Source organism: Dendrobates tinctorius, unplaced genomic scaffold (genome assembly GCF_039654945.1).
Source record: "Dendrobates tinctorius isolate UK_male_01 unplaced genomic scaffold, ASM3965494v1 ptg000211l, whole genome shotgun sequence".
Taxonomy (NCBI): Eukaryota; Metazoa; Chordata; class Amphibia; order Anura; family Dendrobatidae; genus Dendrobates; species Dendrobates tinctorius.
The window spans coordinates 16,844,132-16,863,887 of record NW_027361878.1 but is presented as its reverse complement, the minus strand read 5'-3'; the positions used below and the strand labels follow the sequence as shown (position 1 = coordinate 16,863,887).

The 19,756-nt window shown below is 46.6% G+C and overlaps 1 protein-coding gene across 2 annotated transcripts in view; it reads right to left on the bottom strand.

Moving 5' to 3' along the window:
• Positions 1 to 19,756, bottom strand: part of DPF2 (double PHD fingers 2) — an 85,776-nt gene that overhangs the window by 21,298 nt on the left and 44,722 nt on the right. For both annotated transcript variants that reach the window (XM_073554520.1, XM_073554521.1), the window contains exons 4-6: positions 13,386 to 13,546; positions 12,215 to 12,307; positions 11,566 to 11,644 (exon numbers count right to left, since the gene is read on the bottom strand). In XM_073554520.1, the coding sequence (XP_073410621.1) occupies positions 11,566 to 11,644; positions 12,215 to 12,307; positions 13,386 to 13,546 (333 nt within the window). The remainder of the gene's footprint in view (positions 1 to 11,565; positions 11,645 to 12,214; positions 12,308 to 13,385; positions 13,547 to 19,756) is intronic.

The following is a 19,756-nucleotide window of genomic DNA, read 5'->3' as shown; positions in this document are numbered from 1 at the left end:
TTGTCCATTTTTTATTTAATACATTGGAATAAATTAATGAACATGAGCACAAAACATTAGTCATTTGATTGCTTCCTAAATAAATGATTCATATAGCATACAGCTTTACCAGAGCCTAGGAGAATCTATCACATTGTTATAAAATAGGCCACGGACAGCTATGGAGAGCACCTATACTGAGATATTGGGACCTTTATCTAAAGGTCAGTGTATTATAACATAGTACGGTGCGAAGGATCACAATGGTGAGAAGTCGTGTTCCGGTAAGGTGTCAAGATTACCATGCCTACAAGATAGTAGCCTATGAAAAGGCTTTGGGTCCTATAGCTTGCAGTCAAGACTCCCTTCAATATCTACACATTAAAGTGGTTGACCAGGATCGGGTCTCAAGTCTGCAGTCACCCTATGATTGCAAACTTGTGAGTCCTCACAGCGTGCACGCTGTCATGATTCCCCAGTGCTGCAAGTATGTAATTTGCATACTTTCAACCACGCTCGGAGAATCCTGACAGCACACACTGTGCGCCATGAGGATTCATAAGTCTGCAGCCACAAAGTGACTGCAGACTTGGCTTCAAGCCTGGACAACATTTTTAATTCAACTGGACTACATTTAATAAGATTTCTCAGGGACCCAGTGCAATTTTTTTTTTTTTCACCCTGCAATATGTATGTTACTTACATGAAAAATTGCTTGAAGTATGAAAACGCTGAGCTGTTTGAAAAAAAAGAGGGATTTTGGGTTCTTACCATAAAATCTCTTTCTTGGAGCCTTCATTGGGGGACACAGATAACCATGGGTGTATGCTGCTGCTGCTAGGAGGCTGACACTATGCAAAACTAGAAAATTAGCTCCTCCCCGGCAGTATACACCCACCGACAGGCACCAAGTACCTCAGTTGGTGAGAAAGCAGTAGGAGAAGCAACCAAAACTATCAACATATGTACCAACCCAACAAGGGACTCGAAGACCCAACATGGTACAACTTAAACAGGGAGGGTGCTGTGTCCCCAATGAAGGCTCCAAGAAAGAGATTTTACGGTAAGAACCCAAAATCCCTCTTTCTTTATCGCCTTATTGGGGGACACATAACCATGGGACGTTCCAAAGCAGTCCCGAGGGTGGGAACAGCAATAAAGGAACGACAGAAGGAAGGGCTTAGGTTGGCCGGTGTTCGACCGCCGACTGCAGAACCTTCCTACCAAGAGCTGCATCAGACGAGGCCTGGGTATGAACCCTGTAGAACCTCGCAAAGGTGTGCAAAGACGACCAGGTCGCGGCCCTGCAAAGTTGTAAGGCCAAAGCCTGGTGTCGCACAGCCCAAGAAGCCCCTACAGCCCGGGTGGAGTGGGCTTTCACTCCCGGAGGGGGCCGCTTCTCCTGAAGTCGGTAGGCTTCCAGGATGGTAGACCGAATCCAGCGAGCAATCGTGGATTTGGAGGCCAGAAGACCTTTCCGGCGACCCTCAGAAATGACCAGCAGGGAATCAGACTGGCGAAAAGACGCGGTCCTGGCAAGGTAAACACGCAAGGGTCTCACTACATCCAGTTTGTGGAGCGACTTTTCCAGAGGATGAGCAGGCGCAGGACAAAACGATGGAAGGACGATATCTTCGTTAATATGAAAGGGAGATACCACTTTTGGAAGGAAGGAAGGAACTGGCCTGAGAACAACCTTATCTTGGTGTAGGATAAGGTACGGGGAACGACATGATAAGGCCGCCAGCTCAGAAACTCTCCTGATGGAGGTAATGGCGATCACAAAAGCCACCTTCCATGAAAGAAAAGACAGAGGAATGTCCTGGATTGGTTCGAACGGCGCCTTCTGGAGAGCGCCAAGAACAAGATTGAGATCCCATGGATCTATCGGAGAATGATGGGGAGGAGCCACATGCGCGACTCCTTGGAGAAAAGTCTTCACTTGCGGTAAGGAAGCTAGATCCTTCTGGAAGAGGATTGCTAGGGCAGACACCTGGCCTTTGAGAGTACTGAGGGATAGGCCCGCATCTAAACCAGATTGGAGGAAACCAAGAATGGATGGAATGGAAAATGACAGTGGAAAAACATCGCTATCATCGCACCAACGGAAAAAAGTTTTCCAGTACCTATGGTAAATGCGGGAGGAAGCTGGCTTCCGAGCCTTGATCATGGTCTGAATGACCCGGCTGGACAACCCTGATTCCCTCAGGATTGCGGCCTCAACGGCCATGCCGTTAAACTCAGAGACTGAGAATTCTGGTGGTAAAGGGGGCCTTGAGAGAGAAGATCTGGACGGTCTGGAAGCCTCCAGGGGACGTCCGCGAGCATGTTCACCAACTCCGCATACCAAGGACGTCTTGGCCAGTCTGGGGCCACTAGCATGACTGGAATGCCGACTATCTTTTTGACCACTCTTGGGATGAGGGCAAGGGGAGGAAACAGGTAAGGCAATTGGAACTGGGACCACGGAATTACTAGGGCGTCGCAACCGACGACTAGAGGATCCCTGGACCTGGCTACAAAGTGAGGAACTTTGTTGTTCATCCAAGACGCCATGAGATCGACGTCCGGGGTGCCCCAACGCTGGCATATCTGACTGAAGACTGTGGGATGAAGGGACCATTCGCCTGACGCTAGACCTTGGCGACTCAAGAAGTCGGCTGCCCAATTTTCCACCCCTGGAATGTGAACGGCGGAGATTGCCGGAACGTGACGTTCTGCCCAGCGCAGGATCCTTGCCACTTCTGACATCACCTGCCTGCTGTGAGTACCGCCCTGGTGGTTTATGCACGCCACAGCCGTGGCGTTGTCTGATTGAATGCGGACTGGTTTGCCTACGAGGAGATGCTGCCAACGAAGGAGAGCAAGGAAGATTGCCCTGATCTCCAGAAGGTTGATGGGCAGTTGAGTTTCCTGGGCGTTCCAGCGCCCTTGGGCCATCTTGTGATGGTAAACCGCCCCGCCTAGGAGACTGGCATCAGTGGTGATGACCTGCCACCGAGGCGGAAGAAAAGACCTTCCGCGGAGAACTGACGCCGGCAATGTTCACCAAGTCAGCGATTGTCTGACTCTGAGCGGAAGAGGAATGGGACAGTCCAGAGAAAACGAGGTCTTGTCCCAGACTGACAGGAGGAACAGTTGGAGAGGGCGAGAGGGGAATTGTGCGAAGGGCACTGCTTCCATGGAAGCTATCATTTTCCCCAGGACCCTCATGCAGGACCGAAGGGACATGATCCTCGAGCGTCGTAGGGACTGGATCCCCTTGCAAAGGGTTGAGAACTTGTCCCTCGGTAGAAACAACCGGGCTAGATTCGTGTCGAACTTCATGCCCAAAAGGTCAGACGCTGGGTAGGGCGCAAGATGGACTTCTCCTTGTTGACTATCCATCCGAGGCAGCTGAGGGCATCCAAGGTTATCTGAAGACTGTGAAGACAGTCTTGGCGGGACGAGCCCTTGATCAGGAGATCGTCCCGGTAAGGAATGATAAGAATCCCTCTGGATCGAAGTATGGCCATGACTGTTGCCATCACCTTCGTAAAGACACAGGGAGCGGAGGCTAGTCCGAAGGGGAGGGCCGTGAACTGATAGTGATGGTCCTGAATCGCAAAGCGGAGGTATCTCTGATGCCGCAGAGAAATGGGGATGTGGAGATAGGCATCCTGTATGTCCACAGAGCAGAGAAACTCTCCGGGTTCCATCGAGGCTATTACCGAACGCAGAGACTCCATCTTGAAGTGGCGGATCTTCACGTGGCGATTGAGCAACTTGAGGTCCAAAATTGGACGAAGAGAGCCATCCTTTTTTGGGACTACGAAGAGATTCGAGTAGAACCCTAAAAACCGTTCGTTTGTAGGAACGGGAACGATGACCCCGGCGGAAAGGAGGGAGGAGACGGCCTGAAGGGACCCTGGAATCTGTGATCGCTGTCTTGGGGATCGAGACAGAAAGAAGCGACTGTTTGGGGGGGGGGGGGGGAAGAAAACTCGATTTTGTATCCGGATGAGATGATTTCCCTGACCCAAGCGTCGTCGACAACGGATAGCCATGCGTCCTTGAAAGAGGAAAGTCTGCCTCCCACCCTGGAAAGATTTCCAGGTGGGGGTGACCCGTCACTTAGATGAAAATCTGCTGGATCGGGAGCCTGAGGACCTGGAGGGCTGACCTCTGGATCTCCAGTGGGGAGCCGGCTTATAGGAAGGCTTTCTCCGGTCTCTGGAAGCAGGATGCCGGTCCTGCTGGGATGAACCTTCTGCGGGAGAGAAGGGGCGAAAGGACCTAAATGGCCGAGAAGCCTTCCTGTTAAAGAACCTCCTAGGGCGGGACTGGGGAAGGGAAGTGCTCTTTCCACCAGTGACATCCGAGATTATCTGATCCAGCTTAGCGCCAAAGAGCCTAGTGCCGTGAAATGCCAGGTTGGTGAGCGACTTTGAGGTGGTGTCCGCATTCCAAGACTTCAACCAAAGAATGCGGCGTATGGCCACTATATTGCGTCCAAGGAGGCGGCCAAAAGGTATTTGCCCGCATGATTAATTTGGTCTGCTAAATCTGCCAGCTCGTCCCGAGGAGCTGCCGCTGAAATGCCCCTGCGCAGAATTTTTGCTCAAGCCGAAATGACCTTCGCCACCCAAGCGGAGGCGAAGATAGGACAGAGGGAGGCGCCGGATGCCTCAAAAATTGACTTAGCCAACGACTCCATTTGCCTGTCTGTTGGGTCTTTAAGAGAAGCTCTGTCCGGAAGGGAAAGAACAGTCTTAGAGGAAATACGAGAAAATGGTGGATCTACCTCAGGAGCTTTGGTCCATTTCGTGACTAGATCTGCATCGGAGGGATATAGTACATCTAAGTACTTGCGGCCTGAAAAACGTTTCTCAGGATGTTGCCAGTGATTGGCTAAGGAAGAGTCGAAATCTTTGTTATTAGGAAAGGTTCGAGATGGAGGCCTCGCTTTCTTAAATGAAACAGAGCATTCCTGCGGGGGTGCGTTATCCTCCTTGATCTTGAGTGTTTGGTATATAGCCGATATTAGACTATCTACCATATCCCGAGTTCTAGCTATGTTGTCCGCCTCTGAGTCAGATCCAGATTGGGAATCATCATCTGACATAGGATCGTCTGTTGAGGATGGAGACGAAGAGCGTAGCCTGAGAGAAGCAGAGGGACCCTGCGAACTGGAAGAAGAGCCAGACAGGACCCGCTTCCTAGAGCCCCTACCTGGCTTGTCCGTCTGAGGGTCGTGGTCAGGTGCTGGCGACTCACCGTGAGAGGCGGTCGGTGCACAGGTGGCTGCAGATAACTGAGGTAACCGCTCTAAGACCTGGACCAGCGATTGAGACACTTGTCAGATCAGAAACCGACTGAGACATCGCCACGGCCCACTCAGGGGGTGGGGTGGTCTCCACCCGGGGTTCGGAGTGCTCCTGAGGGGCAGACATGGCGGAAGGGCTGCAGGACGGGCAGAGGGGAGACAGACCTGATGCCCACTTCTTTCTACAGCGCGCGCAGGCGTAGTGAATAGCGGTGGGTCTAGAACTGAAAGCCCTTGTAGGGTTGGGCATAAGTCTCTGTGGTAGAAATACTACTTAAATGAAACTGCGGGGGAGAAGCTAAGTCAAGTGTCAGGGAGAGTCAGCGTCGAGCCTACCGATGGTTCTGAAGAGGGAGGAAGATGCTCAGCAAAGACAGGAAAGAGACGCTGGGCGGGGCGTAGCCGCTGTACCGCGCGATTGGCCGAGACCCGAGGAAGGGGGCGCGGTTAATGTCATGCTGACAGGGCTGAAGCGAAAGCAGCCCTGAGATAGGCTGTAGAATCGCGCAAATTAAGCGCGCGCAGGGAGAGGGAAGACAGCGCTTGAAAATGAAAGTGAAAGCGCTCCCTCTGCTTTCACTAGCGACGGCGCGCCCGGGGCCAATAGCCAGCGCATACCACCGCAGATTGAGAGATGGGCTGGAGAGGGGGGTACCGGGTATGCTGACCGAGGAAACCCCCTCTGGACCCCCCCCCCGTGATAGAAGCGCGCGCCTGCTGGCCAAAGGAGCGGGGAATTCAAACAGGGGACCCCCCCCAGAGAGGTACCGCTGTGAAAGCGTGTGTGAGGGTTGCAGGGCGCATATGAGAAACGGCGCTGTACTGGCTGTGATTGCAGACAGGGTTGAATGGGTCCATGGTAGGTCTATGACAGCGGGGCTGAAGGGAACATTCAGATAGGCTTACCTGATGTCCCTGAAGAGGAGGATCGCAGGGGCCCACGATAGAGCGGAGGCCGCTGGGACACACGATCCTCAGTGCCCGCACCCAGTCCGTATGGTGCAGAAGACGGCTCCCATCCCAGTGTCAGGGGAAATGTCACCGCTGGCGACCGCCGTCTTCCTCTCAGCCCTGTCCTGGGAGAGGGATGAGGAGGGCAATCGGCTAGGACCAGGCACCCATCCATGGCCCATAGCACCCGAGGGTGATAGGGGAAGGTCCTGCCTGCGGGCCTGAGAGTTGCGATGTGGGCAATACCACATTGCTCGCTCAGCCGCATTAATTGGAAAAGCAGGATGAACTCACATCCCGTTTCCTGATGCTGTATCTGGAAAATAAAGGGAAAACATTAATAAACACAACTAAAAAGAAAAGAAAAAGATTAAATGCGGATCTGGGGAGATCCCGGTCCGCCTCCTACAGACACTAAGCACAAACTGAGGTACTTGGTGCCTGTCGGTGGGTGTATACTGCCGGGGAGGAGCTAATTTTCTTGTTTTGCATAGTGTCAGCCTCCTAGCAGCAGCAGCATACACCCATGGTTATCTGTGTCCCCCAATAAGGCGATAAAGAAAAACTATTATGCCCAGACCTAGCAATAAAGTAATTCTGCCTCAATTATGCAGTAATCATTAGGCTAGGGTTACACATCAAAATGTGTTACACGACAAATTCTCAGACAAGTCAATAACATTTGTGCAATTTGTGAATTGCTGATATGCGACTATTTTAGAGCTACAATTTGGCAGGCAGGCAAAACAACCTACCAAAATGCAGACAAGTCACATTATGAGTCGCAGTCACATGCATCTTGAGGACTATAGCAAGTCAGGTGTGACCACCGACAAAATCCAAGACATTAGGAACTTTGTAAGACTGCTGCAGTTGTGGTAGGTCGGTACGCAACACTAGAGATTAGATGCAATGCAACATGGAAACAAGTGCTGAAGTGTAGCCCTAGCCTAAATGAACTAAACCATAATCCTCAGATCAGGACATGCGTCATCAGTCTCCCTATGTAGCCGGTATCCTTATCTAGAAGCATTGCCTGGTAGTGTGTAGATATTGTATGGCTCCATATTAAAAGGTGGCCACAAGTGATGTGTGATGGGTCCAGCACTAAATTGCATTGTTTTTTTTTTGCAGCAAACCATGATGGTTTTTAAACATGACGGTAAATGTAACAAGCTCATGATCATTTTCTACCTGGAGTTTACATATTCTTTAAGAGTTTTCCTCTTAGTTTAAGGGCTTCAGAAGTCTGTGCAAATCTGTCCGAGATTGGACCGCAATGCACAGGCAGGGACTGGCCACAGGTCTCCCGACCAGAGCGTGACAGCTTCTTATATTTGTAGGAGGCTGTCATGCTTGGGTAGGGAGACCCACGGCCAGTCTGTGTATTAGCGGTACCTGATTGGACTTTTGCATGAGCAATAACCACTAATAGACCAGCTGCAATACAAAAAGGCCTTATGTTCAGACAACCCCTATACTGAAATTTGCAAAGGATATTTTTTTCCCTTGATCCAACAGGAGAGTAATGCTAATTATGATTATTCCTACGCAAGGGTGCCCCCTAATGTCCTTTTAAGAAAAATGCAGAATCCAAGTCATCAGGCTCTTTCGTCCCCTCTCCCACAGAGTAGCGGTCATATACCGGCCCCCAGGCTCACCCACCCACTTCCTGGACCATTTTTCTGCCTGGCTGCCGCACTTCATGTCCTCAGAACTACCAACCCATATCCTGGGAGACTTCAACATCCCCATTAACAGCCCCACTTCCACATCTGCATCCCAGCTTCTATCACTAACCACTTCTCTAGGCCTCTCACAGCTCTCAACCTCTGAAACACACAAAGACGGTAACACCCTGGACCTGGTTTTCGCCCGGCTCTGCTCAATCTCCTACCTAGATAACTCACCACTTCCCCTCTCTGACCACAACACTCTCTCCTTTACACTCTCAAATCCTCACTCACCCCAGCACCCTCCTACCTACCAGTCAGAAATCTACAAGCCATTAACCCTCATACACTTTCAGACTCCCTTCACTCATCATTGTCCCCAATCTCTTCTTTGTCCTGTCCTGATCTAGCTGTTCATCACTTCAATGACACTCTCAGAAGCACCCTTGACCAAGTAGCTCCCCTCACCCTTAGAACCTCCAAACACAGAGTGAAACAGCCCTGGCTCACATCACAAACCCGATTTCTCCAGCGATGCTCTAGGTGTGCTGAACGCTTATGGAGGAAAACACGCACACCAGAAGACTTCATACACTTCAAATTTATGTTAAGGACATATAACTCTGCCCTTCACCTCGCCAAACAGACCTACTTCACCACCCTGATCTCCTCACTATCCAACAACCCCAAGAAACTTTTTGACACCTTTCACTCCCTCCTCAGGCCAAAAGAACAAGCCCCTATCACAGACATTTGTGCTGATGACCTGGCCTCCCACTTTATAGAGAAAATAGACAATATCCACCAGGAAATCCACTCCCAATCACCAAATTCAGTGACTCCCATCCCTCCCTGCATTTCCCCTGGCTCACTCTCCACATTCGATCCCATCACAGAAGAAGTCTCCAGGCTCCTCTCCTCTTCTCGTCCGACTACATGCACAACCGACCCCATTCCCTCACATCTCCTCCAGTCTCTCTCTCCAGTCGTCACAACTCACCTAACTACAATCTTTAATCTCTCCCTCTCCTCTGGCATTTTCCCCTCCTCCTTCAAACACTCTATCATTACTCCATTACTAAAGAAACCCACCCTCGACCCATCCTGCACAAACAACTACAGACCAGTCTCCAATCTCCCCTTCATCTCTAAACTCTTGGAGCGCCTGATATACTCCCGCCTTACCCGTTACCTCTCCACTCACTCACTCCTTCCTAGACCCTTCACAGTCCGGTTTCCGCCCCCTACATTCGACAGAAACTGCACTCAAAGTGACCAATGACCTTCTGACAGCAAAACGTAACGGTGACCACTTTCTGCTCATTCTTCTCGACCTTTCTGCAGCCTTCGACACTGTTGACCACACCCTCTCCTACTCTCTAGGCTCCAGTCACTAGGCATTAAGGACACTGCTCTCTCCTGGTTCTCCTATCTTTCTGACCGCTCCTTCAGTGTTCTGTTCTCTGGCTCCACTTCATCTCCTCTTCCTCTCACTGTCGGGGTACCTCAGGGCTCAGTCCTTGGCCCCCTTCTCTTCTCTCTCTACACAGCCCCAATTGGACAGACCATCAGCAGATTTGGCTTTCAGTACCATCTTTATGCTGATGACACACAACATCCCCTGACCTTACCCCCGCTGTACTACAGAACGCCACTGTCTGTCTGCAGTCTCCAACATCATGTCTGCTCTCTATCTGAAACTCAACCTCTCCAAAACTGAACTTCTTCTGCTCCCGCCATCTACTAACCTCCCTAAATCTGACATTTCCCTCTCCGTGGGTGGCACCATAACACCACCCCGACAGCAGGCGCGCTGTCTGGGCGGTATGTTTGACTCCGATCTCTCCTTCACCTCCCATATACAATCTCTTGCCCGCTCGTGCCGCTTACACCTAAAGAACATCTCTAGAATCCGCCCTTTTCTCACCATGGAAACAAAACCCCTCACTGTCGCCCTGATCCACTTCCGCCTGGACTACTGTAACGCTCTATTAATTGGCCTCCCCCTCACTCGACTCTCCCCTCTCCAGTCCATCGTTAATGCAGCAGCCAGGGTTGTCCATCTGGCTAATTGTTTCTTGGACGCGTCCGCTCTTCGCCAGTCGTTACACTGGCTGCCCATTCATTACAGGATACAATTCAAAGTACTTGTTCTCACCCACAAAGCTATCCACAGTGCGGCACCCTCTTACATCTCCTCCCTCATTTCTGTCTATCGGCCTAACCGACCACTGCGCTCTGCAAATGACCTTCGACTAACCTCTGCCCTAATCCATACCTCCCATTCCCGACTCCAAGACTTCTCCCGTGCTGCGCCAATCCTCTGGAATGCTCTACCCCAAGATATTAGGACCATCCAAAATTTGCATAGTTTTAGGCGCTCGCTCAAAACACATTTATTCAGAGCGGCCTATCACATTCAGTAATCAAAGTCATTTTATGCTTGTGTGTGTAGCCCATTCACTATCTCCATCTATCCCCCACCCCCTGAAGATGGCTGGACCATCATTGTAAATACATCATTGTAAATACAAACCTGTGCTTTGTATCGCCCCCACCTCCTTGTAGATCGTAAGTTCCCACGAGCAGGGTCGTCTTATTTCGCTTTAATTATTGTATTGTTAACGTTATTACTTATGACTGTTGTGTTTGAAACTGTTCAACTGTAAAGCGCTGCGGAATATGTTGGCGCTAAATAAAGATTATTATTATCATCTTTAGGCTATGTGCCCAAGTTAGCGTTTTTAAACACTGAAGAAACGGGTCTCCTTCCCAGAAAACGCGCTTTTTTGAGCAAAAACCCACGCATTTTTTATGCGTTTTTTTCCGCGCGTCTTTTGGACTATAGGAAATAGCCAAAAACGCAGACCTAAGCGGAAATTAATGAACAAGCTGCGGTTTTTTTACCGCTAAGCGTTTCCTTAGCGGTAAAAAATGCATCCATTGGCACAAAAAGGCCAAAATGCATTAAAATGAATGGGATGCTTCTTTTAAGCGTTTGATGCGGTTTGACCCCGAAAAATGCATCAAAAAACGCAACGTGGGCAACAGCCTTAGGCTCAGTAACGCCTCCGTTGACTGCATTTAATATAAAGCCTTAGGTATCACTAGACATTCTTTAGCCTCATTTTTATTATAAGTTTACAGAACTGTTCAAGGAAAGTAAAAAAGTAAAAATAAAAATAAGTCTCACATTTATAGATTAGTTACAGGATACAAATATTTGGCTATAATGATGATGTGTGGGCATATCAAATATTTTCATTCATATTCTTTTCTTTATAGAGAGATAGATTTGGAATAGTAAGATTTTTTTCAACTTTAACAAAACATCCAAAGTCTGATGTGCCCAGTGCCCCAGGAGAGGATATAGCCCAGTCAGAACACACTGTTTTTTTTCTTATTCATCTACTGTAAGGATACATACCCCCACACTATTAAGAAATCTCTTTTTACTGTTAGTGTAACCAATGCATCCCCATTAGGAAACATAGCTTAACAGAGAATCAAGGCACAGAAAGATTTAAAGAAGGTTATCCCATCAAAGAAAGTCCTTGGTACTAAACAGAGAAATACAACAGGACGCGATTAAAAAAAAAAAGTCATTAAAACAAACAAGCGAGAAAAAAAAAAAAAAACACAGGAAATCTGACTCACTGTCACAGGCATATGGCTTATCCCTTTCATCAAGAGCTGCCGCATCAAGCTTCTTCCTGGCACTGCCCAAACCTTTCCCCTAGAAATGAATACAATTCTTGCAGTAAGAAAATGACATCAATTGGCCCTAATACTAACACGTAACCTCTAAGTTGTATTATAAAAAGATATAACCAAGACTCAGTTTCCATTTTCTCTCTTTAATACCAGATTTTTATTTACTTTACTTGAAAGATACTGCATCAAAAAGATGCTTTTTTTTCTAGTTGCTGTAAGAGTAAAGGCTCATTCTGAAGTCGGTGCACATCGGTCTGAGCACAGGCCACCAATACATGACCTGTCTGTGGGTCTCCGGACCAAAGCATGACAGGTTCATGTATTTCAGTGAGGGTGTCATGCTCGAGTTGGGAGACATGCCGGCCAGTTGGTGCATTAGTGGACCAATCTCAGACAATTTTGCACAGACATCCAAATGAGCATCAAGGGCAAAGCTTCTCGTTGTGTTCAACATTGGAGACTTGGAGAAAGAATGATAGAGCCCAGAGCAATGATAGAGCGAGATAGATACTGTATATTAGATAGCGAAAGACTTGCAAAAGAAAATGACAATTCTTTAGATAAAAGCCACACACACAAAGCTATTTTTCACCTTAGCTTTGCCCTTTCCACGTCTTTTGGGCGTATCTTCTTCATAATCCTCATCATCCAGGTCATCTAAAAAATCATCAGGGTCCAAGATACGCTATGGGATTAATGCAAAAACGGAACAATTTAGTACATGTATAGTTCAGCTACTAGGTACGCAGATCCAACATATAAGCAAAAAGGTCACAATCTGCTGCATACATTAGAAATCCTGCTTATGTGAATTCCTTCAAGCTACATACCAAAGCTATGCTCCCCCTATGATGCATGGTCTCATGTGATGTGTACTGGAAAACGACTTAATCCTCAAAATGAACATGTGATTTCTCAATGGGTTTTATAAAGCGCTCATGAAATACAGAGCTCTCATGGAAGTGAAATAAGATTTACATAGTATGGTAGGTATAGTTGCAAGGGGAAAATGCATGTCAGACTTAAGGTACTGTCACACTAAGCGATATCGCTAGCAATATCGCTATAACTTGTGACGTTATAGCGATATTGCTAGCGATATCGCTGTGTGTGATACTTACCTACGACCCGCTCCCCTGCTAGTTATCGCTGATCGCGCGAGAACGTCCTGGACTGTTTCTCGTCGTCAGCTTCCTGTGGAGAGACGAGCGACGAGCCGGGCGGGAGGATGCAGGATCGCCTAGTGTGACAGGTAAGTAGCAACCCCCGTCCCCAGCGATGTCGCTGGTGAGATCTGCCTGTGTGGCAGCTCACTAGCGACCACTTAGCGATGTACCAGCGATCCTGAACGTGTCATATCGCTGGTCGGGATCGCTGGTACATCTCTAAGTGTGACAGTACCTTTAGGATCCCTCTGAATCCCCATGCAGGGGCAACATGTGGCTGTCTGAAAGTTTATGGAGGCTCAACTCATGTGATCAGCAGACCGATGTAGAAGCAAGACACTTGTAGCTTTAAGTCATGGACTAACCACAAATTAGTAAAAAGTATAACTAAAAGGAGTGCATTTAATTTACGCTATATGTTATTAGGAATAATCAGTAATGAAATCCTAACACATGAACCATGGACAAGTCAAGAGGACTGCTGATATAGAATGGTTTTAGAATGCATCTTGCGCCTCAACTTCACCGTGAGCTCCCTGACTTTACCGTGATAACGCCGCTCGCTATGTAACGCTACCCCCTGTTATCGGCCTGTACCTTCCGTGCTCGGCCGGCAACAGAAGGGAATTCTGTGAGGCTGTCGTCATCGCGAGGGTCAGGAATAATTCTCTTCTCAATAGGGTCTGATCTCAGAAGAGCTTCTAAGCTGCTACCATCTTGTGGAGTAAAGCCTTCTTTCTTCAAAAGCTGCTCAGGATCTAGCACCCGGGAGAAAAAAAAAAAAAAAAAAAATTGCAATATATTGTTGTCTTGGAATATAATTTTACAACTTGTCTATTTGGATGCATCTTTGTACCCCAACAATAATTAGAATGATCAGCGACTCAGTCATACACGCCGTCAAAATTTCAATCATATATAGCCATGCGATATCCTTAAAGGGAACCGGTCCACCTGAAAAAACGCCTTTAACAGGCAGATATTGGGTTAATTGAGTTGTAAACCAAAAACTAAAATTGTCAGGCTTGTGTATATAGACCACATGTACAAGTTTGGGGTCGCTCACTTCCACATCAGAAATGGCACCACTGGACAAGGGCTTTAACCAATATTCACACGAGGCCAAGACGACATCACGTGACACTGAAGTCAGTGTGACACTGCATCTAATAATTACCTATGATGTCGCATTGCGAAAACAGCAATACAGAGTTGGTCACAAGTCGCAAGAGACTTACTTGCCATGGACTGCAATGCACACGAGACTTGGCTTTTTTTTTTTTTTAAATCGTTTATTAAAGCAAGAGAAAAGAGAATGTACACACTTGTATATAGTATTAAACAGGAAGCAGAATGTATATGTTCGTATGTCATACAATGCACTTACAGATGGACATTAAGTTTTGCACAATATACTAAGATTATACAAGTTTCATGTTATTACATAAACCAATTAACAATTGAACAAGAAACATTGAATAATACTCAATCTTATACATGCTCCCTAGTTCATGACTCATCGGAGGTCCCTAAACTATAACTACTACTATCTCGCCGCCTAGCACTTTACACCGCTTTGTCTCTCATGTGATGCCCTAAAATGTAAAGTACAACATTTTACAATGGTGTTGAGTCATTACATGTTGATAAATTAAGATGAGAAGTGTTCCACCTATCACAGATTGTCAAATTTTCCCAGACAACCCTTATTCTGATGCAAGGTACGCTCATATGGAATGACCGAGTTCACCAATTCAATCCAGGCTCTAAGAGAGGGGCGTAAGTCCCCCATCCAGAGCAGTGTCAATACCTTCCTGGCCATAAAAGAGTCTCTCGCAAAAAAATTCCAACATAATGTCCCCAAGTTTCCTCATCCCACACCCCAAACAAACAGACCAGTGGGATCAATAGGAACAAGAGTTTGTACCAAGGGATGTCAAATTTTGATGTCACTTCTTTCCAATAGAGAAGGACAATAGGGCATCTCCATATCATATGTATAAAATCAGCATCTAGTGAGTGGCATCGCAAACATTCTGATGTTTGGAATCGGCCCATCCTAAAAGGTCGTGTCGGAGTTAAGTATGATTGATATATAACTGGATCATTTTATTAATAGATGGGGACACCTTGATTGGAGATTCTAAAATCTCCTCCTACTCCTCTTTCTGCGCATCAGGGATGAGACCCCGCCCCGCCATTTCTCCTTAACTGAACTCATAGTACAGCCCCTGGCAAAAATTATGGAATCACCGGCCTTGGAGGATGTTTATTCAGTTTAATTTTGTAGAAAAAAAAAAAAAAGCAGATCACAGACATGGCACAAAACTAAAGTAATTTCAAATAGCAACTTCCTGGCTTTAAGAAACAAAGAAATCAAGATTAAAAAAATGTGGTAGTCAGTAATGATTAGTTTTTTAGACCATGCAGAGGGGAAAAATTATGGAATCACCCTGTAAATTTTCCTCCCCAAAACTAACATCTGCATCAAATTAGATCTGCATCTAAAAAGGAGTGAGCTCACCTTGGGAGAGCTGTTGTACCAAGTGGGCTGACATGGAACATGGCTCCAAAACGAGAGATGTCAATTGAAACAAAGGAGAGGATTATCGAACTCTAAAAGAGGGTAAATCATCACACAATGTTGCAAAAGATGTTGGTTGTTCACAGTCAGCTGTGCCTAAAATCTGGACCAAATACAAACATGGGAAAGATGTTAAAAGCAAACATACTGGAAGACATCAAAGCGTCAAGACCGGAAACTTAAAGCAATATGTCTACAAAACAGGAAATGCACAACAAAACAAATGAGGAATGAATGGGAGGAAACAGGAGTCAACGTCTGTGACCGAACTGTAAGAAACCGCCTAAAGGAAATGGGCTTTACATACAAAAAAGCTAAACGAAAGCCATCATTAACACCTAAACAGAAAAAAACAAGGTTGTAATGGGCTAAGGAAAAGCAATCGTGGACTGTGGATGACTGGATGAAAGTCATATTCAGTGATGAATCGCAAATCTGCATTGGGCAAGGTGATGCTGAAACTTTTGTTTGATGCCGTTCCAATGAGATTTATAAAGGTGACTGCCTGAAGAGAACATACAAATTTCTACAGTCATTGATGATATGGGGCTGCATGTCAGGTAAAGGCACTGGAGAGATGGCTGTCATTACATCTTCAATAAATGCACAAGGTTATGTTGATATTTTGGACACTTCTTATCCCATCAAATTGAAAGGATGCTTGTGGATGATGAAATCATTTTTCAAGATGATAATGCATCCTGCCATAGAGCAAAAACTGAAAACATTCCTTGAACAAAGACACAAGGTCAATACCATGGCCTGCAAATAGTCCGGATCTCAATCCAATTGAAAATCCTTGGTGGAAGTTGAAGAAAATGGTCCATGACAAGGCTCCAACCTGCAAAGCAGACCTGGCAACAGCAATCAGAGAAAGTTGGGGCCAGATTGATGAAGAGTACTGTTTGACACTCATTAAGTCCATGCCTCAGAGACTGCAAGTTGTTATAAAAGCCAGAGGTGGTGCAACAAAATACTAGTGATGTGTTGGAGTGTTTTTTTGGTTTTCATGATTCCATAGTTTTTTCACCACAGAATAATTTTTTCCCCTCTGCATGGTCTAAAACACTAACCATTACTGACTACCACATTTTTTGATCTTAATTTCTTTTAATGTTTCTTAAAGCCAGAAAGTTGCCATTTGAAATTACTTTAGTTTTGTGCCATGTCTGTGATCTGCTTTTTTCCTACAAAATTAAACAACTGAATGAACATCCTCCAAGGCCGGTGATTCCATAATTTGCCAGGGGTTGTAGAATAATTTCCCACTGATAGCAAATACGTATATAAGGAAAAGATGAGGCCCTGGGGACCCTGTGAGTTAAGAATTCCTATCAAAAGGTAGAGACGAAATAGCACGGCCCACACCCATACAGAGCACAGGTGACTGGAAGGCTGATCGGAGCTGGAGGTAATGAAAAAACTGGGATCTTGGGATGCTATATTTAGCCTGTATTTGCTCAAAGGACATTAGGGTACCACAAACATGTAGATCACCCACCGAGGAGACACCATATTGAATCCAGAAGCCAGCAGATGGGTGGTTTAACAGTACTGGAAAATAATGGTTCCATAAGGGCATTTCAGCTATGATGTCCTCATATCTGACAACTTTTTAAATTTGTCTCCAAACTGATCGTGCTAATCGAAGTAGGGGTAATAAACGAGGGACATTAACTTTATCTGATTCCAGGAAACCCAGTGGCTAGTCAATCTGTGCAGCATGAATCAAATGACTTTCAGAGTTAGGTAACTGGTTAAGGGCCATCCACTTACTCAGTGCTTTAACCTGCCCAGCTAAGTAATATAGAAAAAAAAAAAAAATTCTGGTAATCCGCCCCACCCCACTGTTTAGGTCTCTGCAGGACAGAACTTAAGTTTGGGCCTAGTTTTCCACCATATAAAAGATGTAGTCTGAGAATTTAAATTTGCAAAAGGATTTAGGTATCAATACAGCACTGTGCTGAAGGGAATAACTGAGTTTAGGAAGCAAAATCATCTTGATTAAATTTATGCGGCTGGCTACGGATAACAGAAGTTTACTCCAAGCCGCAAATTTAGACTTAACCAGCTCTAATAGTGGGTAAATATGGAGTTGTAGGTCAAGTTTACTGCAATGAGATATATTAATTCCTAGATATTTGAAATTGGATACAATAGGCAACGAGGAAAGGGTCTCAAGATGGGGCATCAGACTATGGGAGAGAGTTAGCAAAGCGGATTTTTCCCAGTTTATATATAAGCCCGAGTATTCACTAAATTTATCTATAGTAGCAATCACTTGCGGCAGAGTCTCCTCCGCCCCATCCATAAATATCACCATGTCATCAGCGTATAAACCAATGGTGGCCACACGATCCGCTATACCTATGCCCTTGATATCAGGAGAGGACCTAACGCGTATCGCCAGCGCCTTGATCGCAAGAGCAAAGAGAGCCGGGGAGAGGGGGCACCCTTGACATGTTCCCCTATATAATGAAAAGGATTCAGATATGGATTTACAATTATACGGGCTTTAGGTTTCATATAAAGTATGTCAATCCACTTTAAAAATGTATCACCAAAACCATATCTCTGCAAACATGCAGACAGGAAAGGCCACTCAAGAGTCAAAGGCCTTGGCTGCGTCCAGTGCCGCCAATCACCGACTGTACTAGCCTAATGTTGATAGAGGTATTCTTACCAGGCATAAAGCCAGTCTGGTCTCCTGGTGGCTAGGACCTTAGTAAAGATTTTATACTCTACGTTTACTAGCGATATAGGGTGGTTATGAACCACATTCCAGGGGGTCCTTTCCCTCTTTCTTGAGTACAATAATATTCACCTCGTAAAAGGATTCAGGCAAAGATCCACCCTCCCAAATCTCCCGAAACACCTTTAAAATAAGTGGCGCCAATATGTTCCGATTACTCTTGTATAGTTCAATAGGGAACCCATCAGGCCCAGGGGCCTTCCCGGAAGCCATATCCGCCATGGCATCCTCTATCTCTCCCTATAGTAAACTCTGCGTCCATAAAGGTCCTCTGGGCAGGACTCAATGTAGGAAATGTGATATCTGACAAATAATTTAGACATTCTAAAGTATCAGAATCACTCTTAGATTTATATAATAGCCTGTAATAATCGTGGAAACTATGAAGTATATCTTCAGTCGAGGATACCAACGAACCATCCGGGCTGCGGATCTGAAGTATAGTATTGGACGTATTGTGCTGGCGCACCAGGAAGGCCAAGCATTTACTTGCCTGGTTTCCCAGTTCAAAATAGGATTGACGGGTAAAGAATAATTTACGTTTAGACTTTGTGTCTGTGTATTGGACATATAACCTTTGAGAAGCCAACCACTCAATTCTATTTTCGTTAGTCTGATTAGATATGTATGCAGTTTCTGAATCTTTCAGTCGTTGCTCCATCTCATCATCCTCCCTCGAGGTTACTCTTATTGTAGAAATTGTATAAGACAGACATCCCCTTAAATATGCCTTAAAGGGAATCTGTCACCCTTTTTTTATTCGGTCGTCCATGACAGCACCACCTGAGAGAGGGATCCGCCCTTCCTAGGAACAGGAAAACCTACAGATACAAAAGGGCGGCACCTCTCCCACGCATCAGTTGGTTTCCTGTTCCTAACAAGGACAGAACTCCCTACAGATCGTCCGTCATGGATAACCGAATTCCCAGGCCAGCGGACCGACTCAGGTAGCGGGGGGCCCGAACACCGGACGGAGTTCCTGCTGATCCGGAGGGGAAGCCTTCTTAAGACAGAAGGCATTGCTGCTGAGGTGCTTCTGGAGGCCCAGCGATGGACACAACAGAAGCCCCCATGGACCCACAAGAGGTGCAGCCCGTGGCAAAGCACCCCAGTGACCAGCCTAAGAGGCGGAAGGAGGGACGTTCGAGTGGACAGAGCCACAGTAGTTCCTCTAGGCCAAAGGATCCTCCTGCAGCCCCCCATGATCCGGTACCTGTCCTCATCTGCAAGGGTAAGAGATCTGCGAGAATGTACCCTAATGCAGTGTCCCCTTATGTGTTTGATTCTCAGGGGAAGAAGGCCACAGGGAAGCAGAAGCACAAGGAATGTGCCCTCTGTAGTTGCCCCTTACCAGATGGCCACCCTAAGAGATTGTGTCAGTCTTGCGTGAGACAGACGGTAGGGACGGAGATGAGGGGTAGAACGTGAGTGGAGTATCAGACTTACACTCGTCCCTATTTATGCAGGTAGCGGAAGAAGCTCCAAGCTTCGCTACAGACCTGAGACAATTAATCAGGACTGAAATAAAAGCCCTATCAAAAGAAGATTCTTCTAAAAGAAGACGGGCTAGTGTTTCAGGCTCAGAATCTTCAGTCGGCCCTAGGAGGGAAGATATCTCTCCTCAGAGTCCTC